Source organism: Micropterus dolomieu, linkage group LG03, assembly GCF_021292245.1.
Source record: "Micropterus dolomieu isolate WLL.071019.BEF.003 ecotype Adirondacks linkage group LG03, ASM2129224v1, whole genome shotgun sequence".
NCBI classification, from domain to species: Eukaryota; Metazoa; Chordata; class Actinopteri; order Centrarchiformes; family Centrarchidae; genus Micropterus; species Micropterus dolomieu.
In genome coordinates, this window is record NC_060152.1 from 24,827,971 (window position 1) to 24,842,186 (window position 14,216).

The 14,216-nt window shown below is 42.3% G+C and overlaps 2 protein-coding genes across 7 annotated transcripts in view; one reads left to right on the forward strand and one right to left on the reverse strand.

The window, feature by feature from the left end:
- Positions 1-14,216, reverse strand: part of ulk4 (unc-51 like kinase 4) — a 163,185-nt gene that overhangs the window by 66,632 nt on the left and 82,337 nt on the right. The gene's annotated exons all lie outside the window — the stretch shown is intronic.
- Positions 1,189-13,321, forward strand: LOC123967587 (la-related protein 4). Of its 4 annotated transcripts, none has more exons than XM_046043695.1 (17): positions 1,189-1,764; positions 3,894-4,011; positions 4,397-4,555; positions 5,628-5,712; positions 5,837-5,973; positions 6,064-6,167; positions 6,282-6,392; positions 6,481-6,534; positions 6,662-6,871; positions 7,390-7,493; positions 7,717-7,758; positions 10,715-10,939; positions 11,052-11,106; positions 11,209-11,367; positions 11,460-11,596; positions 11,706-11,916; positions 12,224-13,321. In XM_046043695.1, the coding sequence occupies exons 1-17, from the start codon at positions 1,648-1,650 to the stop codon at positions 12,614-12,616; spliced, it is 2,421 nt and encodes an 806-aa protein (XP_045899651.1). In that variant the 5' UTR covers positions 1,189-1,647; the 3' UTR covers positions 12,617-13,321. The 4 variants fall into 4 exon arrangements, with proteins under 4 accessions (XP_045899651.1, XP_045899653.1, XP_045899655.1 ...); XM_046043699.1 differs by having other exon boundaries at positions 1,191-1,241; XM_046043698.1 differs by lacking the exon at positions 1,189-1,764 and adding an exon at positions 3,266-3,424.

A 14,216-nucleotide genomic window follows, 5' to 3' on the forward strand; every position in this document is an offset into this window, starting at 1 on the left:
TACCATGATTGGTAAGAAAATTACCTCTAAATTGCCTGCAGGTAGAGAGAAGATTGCATGTGGCAAAAAGTGTTGTGAGTCAAACATATTAGGCCTAAGTTGCATCGCAGCCAGAACAAACACAGCATGCTGCCTGTGGTTATACCTGAATACCCATCCATCCATCCATCCATCCATCATCAACCGCTTATCCTGCGTACAGGGTCATGGGGGGCTGGAGCCAATCCCTACCTGAACGCCCCAGTCACTGAATTATAATATTCATAATTTGCAAATGTGATTTTATTTTAAAGGGAAAATAAGCAGTGGAGCCATTTTAATCTTCTACACTGTTAATCCAATAAAATGTAGCTGTTTTCTGTTTGTCAGTGTACTGTGTGACCTATCTTTGAACAACCTTTTTGGGTTAATTAAAGTGTTTTAAGTGGCTTATCACCTGTTTCTGATTGCATCTCAAGTGGTGCCAAAAAGTGATTACATCACAGCTCTTTCTTTTGATGCCACACAAGAGGCGTTAGACCATTTATTAAACCTGGTAGTAATCACTGAACAGCCTTTATGGGCATTACTGTGATAGTAGATTAAGTCAAACCAAAATGCCTGCTGCCTTATATTTAAAAAAAAAAAAAAAAAAAAAAAAAAGTACAGGTAATTGTAGAAAAAAAAAAAGGAAGTGTCACATTAACGTTTGCAAATAAGAAGATTATTATTTCTATCGTCACTGGGCTCACAGAGTAACATTATATTGAGTCCTGGATTCAAATACCAAATAAATACTTTATGGATGTTCAGGCCTACAAAGAAAAAAAGTATATTATTAGAGTTTAATATTTGAATAATGTTGGTTCTTACAAGTATATTGTACAAATATGATTTGAAATCAGGAAATTAAACAAAAGTTTGCTTTTATTGTCTCCTCCCAAACCCTATTTGGATGTCATCATCAAGAAACAACTAACGGTGCATAAGACCTACACCTTCACTTCCTCATATAACGTTAATTCATCTTTAGATTTAGAGTAGATGTAAATTAGCTTTTATCATTCCAAATACAAGAAGTCTGCATGTATATACTCATCGGCACATAAATATTGGAATAAGCACTTTCTTACAGAAAGATAGCGAAGAAAACTACAGTGTGAATCCGGAAAAGGAAGAGGAAATGGTTTCTGCAGAGGTCACCGAGACCTCGCGGTGGCAGCCGGGACGTCGGTGGACTGTGCGCCTGCTGTTGAGGAAAGGTGCGTGTCCCCAGTGTCCGCTCCGGTCGCCCGGTTAGGAATGCGCCTCAGGAACCCTGTGTGCGGTGTAATACTTGATGAGACGCCAGCGGGGACTGTGGTCTAAGAAGAGTCATGGTTTGGCATCGCTTATAGTATCTTAGCGTGCGAGTGTGATTCATTGAGCTAGCTGGCGTTAGCCCGCTTCGTTGATTGATAGCACGCTAGGTCGTTAGGCGCAGTTTGTAGAATACTTGCTAGCCGGCTAGCTAGCTTGTAAGCGAGTTTCAGTGTGCTGCCGGCCAATCCTGTCGAACAAGAGAGAACCAGACTGACTGCTGAACCCAGTCGCTATTTCGGAAAGAGGAGGTGGTGGCAGGCGGGGCCGGGAGAACGCGACGGGGTGGAAGTGAGTCAGGAGCGGCTGATGAGTTCAGACCAGAGCGGAGAGCCGCCGCTGCTGCAGGAGGAGGCTGATCCCGGACCGAAGACCGGTGGGAAGGACGAGGCTCGGCTGGGGAGCGAGGGAGGGTCAGGCGGCATGGTGAGTGAGGCCTTCATTAGCTAGCGAGTTAGCTGGCTGGCTAAGCGGCTGCTGCTCATTGGAGACCTGTTAGCACTGTACGTCTCCCTTTGCATGATGGGCGAAAACAGTTATTCAATCGGTAGCAGCTGAAATTAACCCCAAACTAAGTTTTTAGCTTCGCTTTGACTTTGTGACTATTTGCGTAATATGTCTGTTTAAGCGCAATGTGATATTGATCAGTCTCCTATTTCGCAACACATATGGCAGCATTTGCGCGACTACTAACTTGCGAGCTGTACAGGCATTTTACTCACTTATAGTCAGCCGATCTCCTCTGCAGCCCCTTCAGATAGCTAGTTAGCTAACGCTAGCTTAGCCAGTGTAACAAGCAAGCTCATTAAGTAGTTTGCTGAGTAATCATTAGCCTTTAAGTTACGTTATGATACAGCAGTCGAATGGCGACAGGGCTATTTGGAGATGAGGCGTACTAATTGAGTTGTTTTAAATGTATAGGTGATCGATGCTTCGATTATTGGCCGAAGGATAAACGTTCATTCACTAACGTTATCTGTTAGCTAATCGCGCTGCTAGCTAACTTAGCTAGCGCAGTGACATGCGTTGCAAATACCTGGCCTGTGCTGCGCAGCGTAGTCAGCTGACATTAGTTGGCTTGCCTCGGCCTGTAACACAGACGCATGCATTGTAACCATGTGTCAAGTTGCACCTCAGTTACATGTTCACGCTCTTTTGACTGACACAGAAGCATAACCGTCTGACACATCCTCCCTTATTTAATTTGTGTAGAGGAGTGTCTTGAGGCATATCGTAACTGGCAGCTGTACTTGTCAGGCCGGGTGCTTTTTTTTTTTTTGGTTTTTTTTTTAAAAAGGGGGTGGATCTATTGGCAGGTGGTAAGGGACAATGTCAAAAGAAGAAGCTGATAAATTTGACAGTTAGTGGTGTTTCAGAGTCAGTGCACAGCTGTCATCCACTCCTATGGAGAAAAGGACAATCTACAGTTAGTTCACATCAGTATCTGTATGCCTTAATATGTACAGCATGTGATCTATTCCTGGCCACAGATCTCTGCAGGGTCAGGATTTCTCCTGCCAGTCCACAGCCCTTCTGATATGGGGAGTCGCATCCAATTATTGAGTGATGTGCATTGAAATTCTAAATATGGTTGTGAGAGTAAAATGTTATGTACTCTTAACACTGAGATTGATTTTTACCTAGTTTTGTCAACATTTATTACTACACAGACATTGTGGATACTCTTTCCCTAATTATTTTCCTCCTTGAGATTAATTATTTTACCCTTTACAAGGTAAAAGCCACACAGGGGATAATGGGGCTCTATGTGGCACATTTCTCTATAGTTTCCTATTAGATGCCATGGAGGCCCAATATGCATGGGTTCCTGCCATCCTAAAATTGCACCAGGTGATTTCAGTTAGTGCCCTGCCGATATAAGGTTAAAGTAATTAGTGAAACCAGCAGGTGTAGCAATGATTGGCTGTAACCTGCATGTGCTCAGTCCTCCATGGCTCACTGAAAACAGTTTCATTCCTTGTCTTTGTTGATACTGCCTGTTTTTTGTATGTACATTGATGCTTTTGTGATAGCGGATGGGCCTTCACATGTAGTAAAGATGTAACGTTTACCCAAACAACAAAAGGTCAATTTTTAACTTGAGTTTCTGACTAGTACTTGGGCGAGATACACTTCCAGTATTGATACAAGTGCATCAGCCTGTAGAACTAAATCATGTTAAAATTGTTTTAATTATCTGATTTCATGTTTCTGGGGTGTTTTGAAGTTTGAAAAGTATTTTGTTTGCCTGTTGAAACATGATAGAGGCATTAGGTAATTAGTGTTTCATTGTTTTGTTACTTTTATATTTTCCAAGTCCATTGCCATAATTGCATTAAATTATCATGTTACCCTCCTTGATGGTCATAGATTACATAGAACACTTAACAGATCTGAGGTTAATTTAATGCATTGAAAATACTTGGTGCTTACTGCTCACTGTTAATTTCTAGTGTGTGTGTGTGAGAAATGTTTGCTTAAGCTCAAATACAAACTTCATTATGCTTTTAATATAGATATGAATTGAACTTGCCTGCTGTTGCTCTGCTTTGAAGGTCACCTCGAAGGGCGCCGGTTTGAACCCAAATGCCAAGGTGTGGCAGGAGATGCCTGTGGCCCCCAGCGAGGCTGTTACCCACAGCCCTCATTGGCCCCCCACAGACATCAGTGAGGGTGAGATGCATTTCTGTCAGCCCAATAAAATATCGATCAGAAAACATAACTGATTTTTATTTCAACTTACAGAGCTGTGTGAAAATTTACAGAGCTGTGTGGAAAAAATGTATTTCCTTGGAAAACTGGTCATTGACATCCATGTATCTGGTATAAATATTTACATTTTCCTGGTCTGCACCAGCTTTACCACTTATATTCTTGTTTAAACAACATTTTGCCTTAGGTTTTGTTTTACCCTTTCCTTGACAACATCTCATACATCGTAACTTTATTAAGAACTAAACCAAACAGTGGGAAACACAGATTTTCCAAATTGACACGATGAACGACCCTAATGATATGCCGTTTGTCCTTAAAAAGAAACTGTTTACCTTGACCATAGGTTATTCTGAGCCTTCGTCTGCTGGGTGCAAGCAGTACACTGTGGGATTCACGGCCCTGGATGACAGCGGCTCCACGGCAACAGCTGAGATAGCAGTAAATGGAATGGACCCTCCAGAGTTGAGCTTTTCCCCCGCCGAGTCCTCCACAGGGACCTCAGGTCAGTCACATCACATGCAATTGTCGCCACGCACCAACTGTGGCTGCAAATAAGGCTTATTCGCTTTTTATTGCAATTATTTGTTTTTATTATCTACATAATAATGTTTGGATGGGAAATAGAACTTCACATGCCCCGAGATAACAAACTCTGTGATCTAATATCAAACCGTCTCCACAGCTTATATACACACAATACTGCTGTGTGTGCGCTGAACAAATATGCTTACCTACGCCAGTCTGTAGGTTCATACCAACTGATCACCTCAGCAGGTGATTTCACTGAGTGGTAATAAGTGGTTGAAAACCTACAGACTGCTGGCTCTTCTTGCCATGTGGTTCAGCATTATTGTCCCCTGATGATATCATCAAGGTTATTTTCTTAGACTTTGGAGACACACATAGCCACTATCATGCGCAACTTTGAGTGAAACAGAATGTACGGTTGATGGCTTAATCTTAACAATTATGTAGTTAGTGTGTGGTAAACCTATCCTGTACTTATTGTAGTAATTGCACAGTTAAATGCAGTCCAATACAACAGTCCTGCCATAACATCGATCTTAATCAAGATTGTTGAGGGGGGTTGCAAAATTTACAAAATGTCGTAACCAAAAACTGTGAACCAGAGAAGGTTAGGTGCTGAATGTCAGAAGTTGGGTAAACAACTTATGAACCTCCTGGCAGTGCTGTTAGTGGTCGGGCAGGAGAAAACTAGGATTTTATAACTAAACTATGACCAGGACGCACACTTTTACTTTCTCTGGCTGTGTGGTAATCTGATGTTTAAAGTGTGGGTCTTACAGGTGAAACATGAGACTAATGTAGACTGATATAAGCGTTTAGCGTGGGGCAGCTGGTGCACCGAAGAGACACTAACTGGCCAGTGGAGTGGAAAGGAATAACGTGTATTGAAGAAAAGACGTCAATAATAATGAATGTTTGTAATATCAAAATATCTATAGATAAGAAAAAGCATGAACCAAAAGCAGATGCTGAATTAATAACCGATGAACTTAAATAAAAGCATGTTGTCACTTTTCTTACCACTGACATTTTTCTTTTGATTCTAGTGGATTCCAAGACGGAAGAACAGCCGATCTCCTCTGAGAATCTACGAGAGTCTCTGAAGAAAGAGCTGGAGTTTTATTTCTCTAGGTAAGAGGCGAGCACTCAGAGCACCATTTTACAGCGTAGAATTTGGAGAGTGGATATGTTATTACAAGTCAAGCGAAGGCCAAGTTACATGGATTTGTTGTTTTTGTTTTTTTTGGTGATTCAGAGAAAACCTCTCTAAGGATTTATACCTGATGTCCCAGATGGACAGTGACCAGTTTGTCCCTATTTGGACTATAGCTAGCATGGAGGGCATCAAGGTCCTCACCACTGACATGGACCTCATCCTTGATGTGTTGAGATGTAAGTGAAATGTTGAAGATGGTGCATGTTAAAACAATCTGCATACATCTGTGACGTGTCCAGATTTAAATACCTTGCATTTCCCCTCAGCCTCTCCTATGGTACAAGTTGATGAGAAAGGAGAGAAAGTGCGTCCTAATCACAAGCGGTGCATTATTATCCTGAGGGAGGTCCCCGAAACCACACCTGTTGAGGTAAGGCTTACTCGTGCACACACTTTGCGATGAATGCTGCGTGTCTTTGGACGCATCAAACTGTGGTTGACGTTTATCTGAAGTGTGAGACCGTTCGTCTACTCTACTTCGCAGGAAGTGGAGTCGCTGTTCAAAAATGAGAACTGTCCAAAGGTGATAAGTGTTGAGTTCGCACACAACAACAACTGGTACATCACATTCCAATCAGACACGGATGCTCAACAGGTAATGCAAGTTAAATTGCACTTTTCTTTTGTATTCAGTAGAAATGCTGCAGCATGAATGGCCTTATGATTCTCTTATGCTCCCCTAGGCATACAAGTACTTGAGAGAGGAAGTAAAAACATTTCAGGGAAAACCCATTATGGTGAGCTAAATTAAAACTCATCTCTCAGCTCATCTTGGAAAGGCCTGTTTGTGACTTTTTTTAGCTATTTCACTGTTTGCTCTGCTTTTTTTTTTTTTTTTTTGGCTTTTTTCCTTCATGCGGACAGGCCAGGATAAAGGCCATCAACACATTCTTTGCGAAGAATGGCTACCGTAGCATCGACAGCAGCCTGTATGCTCAGCAGTCCCAGAGCCAGTCCCAGTACAGCTCTCCACTCTACATGCAGCACGTCTACCCCCAGCAGCAGTACCCAGTCTACGGCATCGTACCTCCCACCTGGACGCCCTCGCCCACACCGTATTTCGAAACTCCTTTGGTGAGAGACACTGCACCTACGCTGCTATGAGACACTAACCAACGAACCTTCTCTTGAATTCATCCCTCGTGCACCTCCTTTGAAAACATCAATTTCCCATTTGCTGTCAATTGTCTTGTTTCCGTGTGTCATCAGCATTAAATGTGTAAAATGTGATGCAAATAATTAGTCTTGACAGCCACAAGTTGTGCACCGGCAGTAGCTGGAATCTCCAGTCACCACAAAATTGGCTTCTCATTGCCGCCTTGTTTTGTTATGACTTCTGAAGAGAAATGCATTGAGTGAATTCAAATGAGTCTTTCCCTTCTCCATCCTAGCAATTTGAATTGTCCGCAGACATGAGCACACATTATTTTGCATAACTATGAGTTAGTCAAAATGTTCTGCACACACACCAAATAATACAGTAAATTTATTTTCAGGTCCATGTACAGCTACTGAATGAGTAACTTCACAAGTTGTTGCATGAAATAGGATTTTTAATGTTTTATATTTAATGTCTTTTTGTCCTTACGCAGGCACCATTTCCCAACAGCAGCTTTGTGAATGGATTTGGCTCTGCTGGACACTACAAAACTGGCTCCAATTCCCTTAATATCAGTCGCCCATTCAACAGAAACCGGTAAAGACTTCTTTTTTCCAGATGCTGTCTATCAATTTGTTTAATCTAATTCTGGTATATGCGTAAACATATTCTAACTGGAATGTTTTGACCACTTGTGTAATTGTTTGCACAATGTTAAACCATGGCATCAGATCATCTGCAATTACATTCTGTCTAAAGATATAATGTAAAGTCACCAGGGAAATGTTCTTTACTCCCTGTCTTCTTGCTGTCCCCACAGTGTCCCCCTCTATTCAAGAAAGAATGTATTAAATGCCTTCAGGTACCATTATACTGTACAATAAGCTTCATCAATACCTTCATCTCTTACTGCTCATACTGCCGCAGCCAAATGACTAAATCCATAGCGGGGCCCATGCCTTCTGCCAGCTTTTCATAGCCCATAATCCTTCTACATCAGTGGGATAAATGTTTGTTGCCAGGTAATGGACATCCTGGATTTGTCACGTCATTTGATAAATGTAGGTTTGCCTCCCACATGGCAGCAACTGCTATCTGATTCTGAGCAATTGGCTTTTTATGGCTCCAAACATCCTCTTTGCATTGACATTATTACATCTAACAGTTTCTCTCCACCACATCTAACATCCTTTTTTTTTTTTTTTTCTCATGTTTTACTGCTGCTTTCTTTGTCAGTGACTGTATTACCATATGTCATGTGCTGTTTTATGCTACATTAAAGAAATGCTGACAGTTTGGAGTTAAGTCTAGGTCAGCTGCCAGCTTTAATCCGTACACTTTAAACCCTTCACAAAGAGATGACACCCTTGCAAGTTTGTTGATACACTGAAAAAAGTAGTTTTAATAAAGAAATGTCTCAAGTCTGACCCAGTGATGAGATCATGATGCGCATAGAGGGTAACCAAGGAGAAGAGTAACTGGCTTTGGTTCTCTGTGTCCTCTGCACCTTATTCCTTTTTCTTCCCCCCCCCCCTCTCTCTCTATGCTTCCCTTCCAAAGTCAGGTGCTTCACTCCCATCCCAATGAGCGTTCAGATTATGAGATCTGAGGGTCAAAGACTCATGAGAAGATCAATCCACGTGAACTGCGCTCCTAGGTTTTTGGCAAACAATGTGTTTGGGTCTTACATGGCCGTTGTCAGCTCTTCTTCTTAATCAGTTTATGATTGGTTCCAGATAACCAAACATACATTATGTTGACATCAAAGTCTCCACTGCTTCAACCAGTCATAAACACAAATGTAGCCCCCACCCCCGCATGTCTACACATTTGCCCTGAAGACACAGCATGTTGTCTTATTCCTCCAGCTAACTGGTGCCACCAGTGTTTCCTTTAAACTCATTTACCCTTTATTATCTGAAATGTTGATGGACCCTCAAAAATAGAAATTGCAGTTTTATAATCTAGATTTACTCCAATCTGTTCCAATCTCCACCCCATGACCTCAGTGCCAGTACAGTGCTGTTTTATTATTGTCCAAACACGAGTTTCACTTATAGGACCATATGGGTGGTATAACATGGTCTAGCACATTATATGGGATTTGTGTAGGGATGGGGCTCGACACCCGGTTCTAAAAGGACCCGGTTCCAAAATTACTCAAAACCCGAAAATCAATAAGGTCCGAGCTTATCGATACTGATATCGAAACTAGCGGGTCCCATAATTTATGGTGGGGGGTGCGGGGGGGTGCGCGCGCGCGCGGTGAAGTTCCGTTAGCTCCAAACTACTCAAGTTGCCGACATCTAACTTACGCTTGTTACTGTGAGTACGTCAGTGTTTACCATTAATTAACGAGACCATGGCGGTCCGCCATAGTCCAATTTGCTCCACCGTAGATTCAAAATGAACCGAAAGTATTTTTTACACATCTAATAATTACATTTCAGACCTCTAAAGTTGTGTTTTGCTCCGCGCTACTGCAAGCACGCACGCTTTGGCATTCAACTCGAGACAAACACTTTTATTCTTGGGTAACTACGGTAACGTTAACGGCCTGTTTCTGTCACTCGTTTGTGAGAAGGCGATTAAGTTAGCTGCGCCTATATTTGGAGTGCACACCTATTAAAGCCTTCATTTTAAAGGCCCGGTTTTCAAAATAAGGTATCTAAACAGTATGGAAATAAAATTAATTGAATTAAATTCACTGAAAGTATAAAACATATTACATGTGTCCATTATAAGTAAAAAAAACAAAACAATAACATGTTAGGGAATTTACTTAATCTATTTTCTATTCTTTGATTTGGAAAAACATTAAATTTGTTGACTTCTGTTGCTGTTTATCACCATTTATAGCTACAATAGGTTTATGATCAAATAGTTTTAGAGCACAACATTGTTTACAAGCGTACAAAGTTCTTCATAGATACTGCACCAAATTAATGCATTTACCTATAAAATGTACAAAATTTTCTTCCTGGGGTGCATGCCCTGGACCCCCCGAGAGTGTCCGAGGCCCACCCACCATAGTCTCTTAAATACTTGTGGGGGAGACACTGTACGTGTAATAAAACCTTCCTGAGTAAAAAGACAATACTTTATCAATACACCTGTCTGTAAGCTAAACATCTAGAAAGGGTTACTTTCATCATCTGTCCTCAGTCTCTCATCCTGTTTTATACAAGCACAGCTAACTTTAACTCAGTATTGTGATGTCAGATATTGAGTTTATATAGTGACTTTGCTGTTGTAAACATTAATGTTGCTGCTCTAGAAACAGCATTTGGCTGTATTTAAATGAGTTTATTTGTTCCAAGTCACATGTCATCTCAATGTATAACAATGTTATCGCACATTGAATATTTTCCTCATACCGTGCAGGCCTGCCTCATGCTATGTTGGGTCTGGTCTTACCAAATAACGGTCACCAAATAATAAAGTATCACTAAAGAATCGGATCGTTAAGCAGTCTCAATAAGGGTATCAAGGTCAATAAAAATTAACAATCCCCATTCCTAGGTTTGTGTAACTGTAATAGCTGCTGAACATTTTTCAAACCACAAAACATATTAAAAGCACTCTCACATGTATCTATTGGTGCATTGGTTATTTATTTGAAACACAATGTAATGTTGTGGATTGGACCAGTATGGTCAGTGTGATGCCTCGTAAAGTTCACCCCCTAAGGTCCCAGGGCCAAAATTATCCCCACAAGCAAAAAGCTGTGCAGGAAACACTGGTTACCAATGTCTTAGAATGATTTTCAACTTAATATTGACCTTGGTCATCTTCACCTTTCCACCCCTCTGCAACAGAAACCATGTGAAGCCCCAAGTGAGAACAAATGAGGTGACCCCAGCGTCTACAACTCCTGTCCCCTTGGAGAGTCTGACTGGGCTACGCAGCCCGCAGCCCCTCGCTGCCGTTGCTGCCACGGCCACTAACCCGCTCCAGACGGCCTCTGACCTGAGCTCGGCATTCTCACACCTCTCCTCGTCTTTGGACCCCAGCGATGACAGCGGCATGGCCGGACGTGGAAGGTAAACCTGTCATACCAGTCTGATTTGTGCCGGACTGTAATGGCTGCGATACGATCAGTAACACTTAACTGATGTTGAGGTACTGTTGACAAATAATTTATTTGGATTTCAGACGGAGCACAACCTACAGAGGAACACGGAGGAGGCGAGAAGACGAGCGGATTGCGGTAAATGGCAATCTTCACGTTTTCTTTAAACGTGTGTCTATTTAAAGCGTGAAACATAATGTGATCTCTATTTGTTGGCTTCATTTCAATTTTCTTTCTCAGAGGCCAGTACCGCTAGCAGAGGTCAAGGTTTCTCCACCCAAGTTTGACTTGGCTGCTACCAATTTCCCACCTCTTCCTGGCTGCGTGGTCAGTACACAGGGAGAGCCCGTGCTGGAAAACCGAATGTCAGATGTTGTACGCGGTTTGTACAGGGACAAGGTAAGGATCTCTTGGATAAACTGCAATGACAATAGTGTTGAGAGGGGGATATTTCAGAGGTGTAATGTGGAACGCCTTCTTGATTTTCATAGACAGAACAAGCCAATAAAGAGGTTACTGTGAGTCCAGGTTCAGGCCAAGCCCCAGCCACAGAGGAGGCGGCTGCCAGTCCTGCCATGTCAGCAACAGCGAAATCTGCTACACAACCACTCGGCCCCCCGGCCCCTGTGTAAGACTATCTCAATAATTACAATTTAATTCAGGATGTTTGGTGGACTAAAACAACTATATTAAATGTAAATTGCTAACTCGAGTGTCTGAAACTCTTGTTCTGACAGGATCACTCGTCAGGAGAAGAGGGTTGAACGGGCAGAGCCCCCCGCTCCAGCACCAAAAGTGGCTCCACGTACACCTCTTCAAACTACCGTAAACTCACCCCCCTCCACACACCCCGTGCCTAGCTCCAGGCCGCAGCCCTCTGCGGCCTCCATGCCAGTGACACCCAGCACGCCGGCCCCTGCCACAGCCACTATTCCCACCCCCGCACAGGTGAGAATCTGGTTCTTTAGAAATGATAGTCTACACTTGATGATTGTCATCCTGATGAGATCTTTTCTGCCTAGAGGGAAGTGAGGTAGTGGACTGACTGGCTTTGGTTCTCTCCCTTCTCTCTACCTGTCACTGTTCTTTTCTTTCCACCTATCTCTGTCCTTTCCACCAAAAACCCAGAATGTTCACTCCTTCCCCAATGAGCATTGAGATTATGAGATCTGAGGGTGTGACGAGGGGAATCATGAAAATCAATGTATAAAGGAGTCTGTTACATATTTTTAAAATTGTGCTTTTTCCCTGTCAGGAGCCCCGTAAGCTCAGCTACGCCGAGGTGTGCCAACGGCCACCCAAAGACCCTCCCGCAGCGGCCCCTGCTGCAGCTTCTTCGGGCAACCCGTCGGGCCAGCCATTACGCGAGTTGCGCGTGAACAAGGCGGAGGAGCCGGGCTCCAGCAGCGGTCCTGGAGACAAGCAAGAGAAATGCCACGATAGGGAGGGGGGATGGGAATGCAAGGAGAGCCGGCCACCACGTGAACGTGACTCTCAAGGCTACTACCGCAGCAATGGCCCCAGAGGCACCGGGGGCCTCAAGTTTCGGGACCAGAGGCGCCCGCCTCCAGCCCGACGCAGCTCCCCACAGGGAGGCTACAGGCACACTGGCAAAGAGCAGAATATCCCACCAGTATCGCCAAAGTAAAAACTTGATATGAATAGAAAAAAGATGTATGAATATATACATGGATATATATAATTATTTAAAAATGAATAACATAAAAGCAACAACATTATGGTAGCCCCCTCCCCCCCGGAACTTGTCCAAAGAAAAGCTTTTAAAATGACAAGACCGGGACATCCAGGACTAATGGGCAAAATGACTCCTGAAGAACTTTTGATAAGTGATTTGAAAAGGAAATAAATATCTTGTCTGGGCCTCCAGCATTTATGCTTAAATGAATTTAAGTCTGATTTTTCTGGAGGCCATCTCATTTATGCTCTGCTAGGGAGAGGTGGGATGCTGGGCCATGTAAATGGCCCTCTACCTTTTTTTTTTTTTTCTTTTTTTTTTTTCTTTTTTTTTTTTTTTGGGTTAACAAATAGATGTCTGCAAGAACAATATGCACTAAGAAGAAAACATGCATATGTCATGTACATATACAAAGATATCACTAACGCGCAATGAGACATCAGTTTTTTTCCCCCATGTGTGCTTAGTTTTGCAAGTATGACTGAAGGGTTGACTGATGTCTCTGTATGCATTGATAAGCAAAATGATTGAAGTGCTACAGTGTGCTGTTGCACTGATGTAATGAAATGGATGAGTTTTGATTTTTACATCAGAGATTCTGAATCATTGTCCTGAAACTGGACAGTGCGGTCTTCTAATGTATATTAATGAAATGCGTTCTTGGTGGTATTCTGGTTCATAATTGGCTTAAATTTGGTTATGAGAAACTGTTGTATGCCGCAGTCAGATGTGTGGTTTTGTTTAAAATCCACTTTGGGGTGTCCACTAGCCTGTTAGCTGTGGGGAACCTGCTAGCCTGGTCCAAAGTTTTTCATGTTAAGTTTTTATCTATCTGAACCATCTTGGGTCTACCCACTCGGATGGCTTCAGAATATTGTCATGTTGATAATCAGTCAGATTCTCTGTTTACATGTTTGTTTGGGTAGTAGGTTGATGTTTTCTGAGAGGATAAAAAAAAAAGAATAGGTTAATGGTAAGATTTGACTGTTCAGTGCGCCCGGTGGTTTAGGTAAGATTTGGCTTTCCTACATCACAGGATACCCAGGTTAAGCTTATATCTGTGAATTGTTCTTAACAATGGCATAGTGTCAAAAATAGAGTGAGGAGCGTGCTGGTAGCTAAGGGTGAAAGCTACATAACATTTGGCAGCTTAGTCGTGGGTATAAAGAACATTGGAACATTTTCACGTGTTATGTGCCAGCTGCCTGCTATCATATTGTGTTAGGGTAAAGTTTTGATTTTTATTGAAAAGGTCTGCTAAATAATGTAGTCTTGGGGAAACGTTTGGTCCAGTAAAACTGGATTTTGAAGAAGCTGTAGAGGTGTAGTTGCCCATGCTATATTGTAATAACCCTTCACTAGAAAGGTGTGGGAGAATGTAATTGTTTTAGTACTGAATCTACAGTGGGAGGCTCTTGACAGCAGGTATCCACCAGATTGTTTTATGCTTTTAGGGTGAGTTTGCAGGTTGGTTTGTTTTTTATTTATTTCTCCCGCCCCTTTTTTTTTTTTTTTTTTTTTTTTTTTTTTTTTTTTTTTTTTTTTTTATAAA

Bases quoted from the DNA above. Each gene is read 5' to 3' on its own strand.
- LOC123967587 (XM_046043695.1), top strand. From the start codon at position 1,648: ATGAGTTCAGACCAGAGCGGAGAGCCGCCGCTGCTGCAGGAGGAGGCT. The intron at 6,872-7,389 runs GTGAGAGACACT...GTCCTTACGCAG, and splicing joins CGTATTTCGAAACTCCTTTG to GCACCATTTCCCAACAGCAG. The intron at 7,494-7,716 runs GTAAAGACTTCT...CTGTCCCCACAG, and splicing joins CGCCCATTCAACAGAAACCG to TGTCCCCCTCTATTCAAGAA.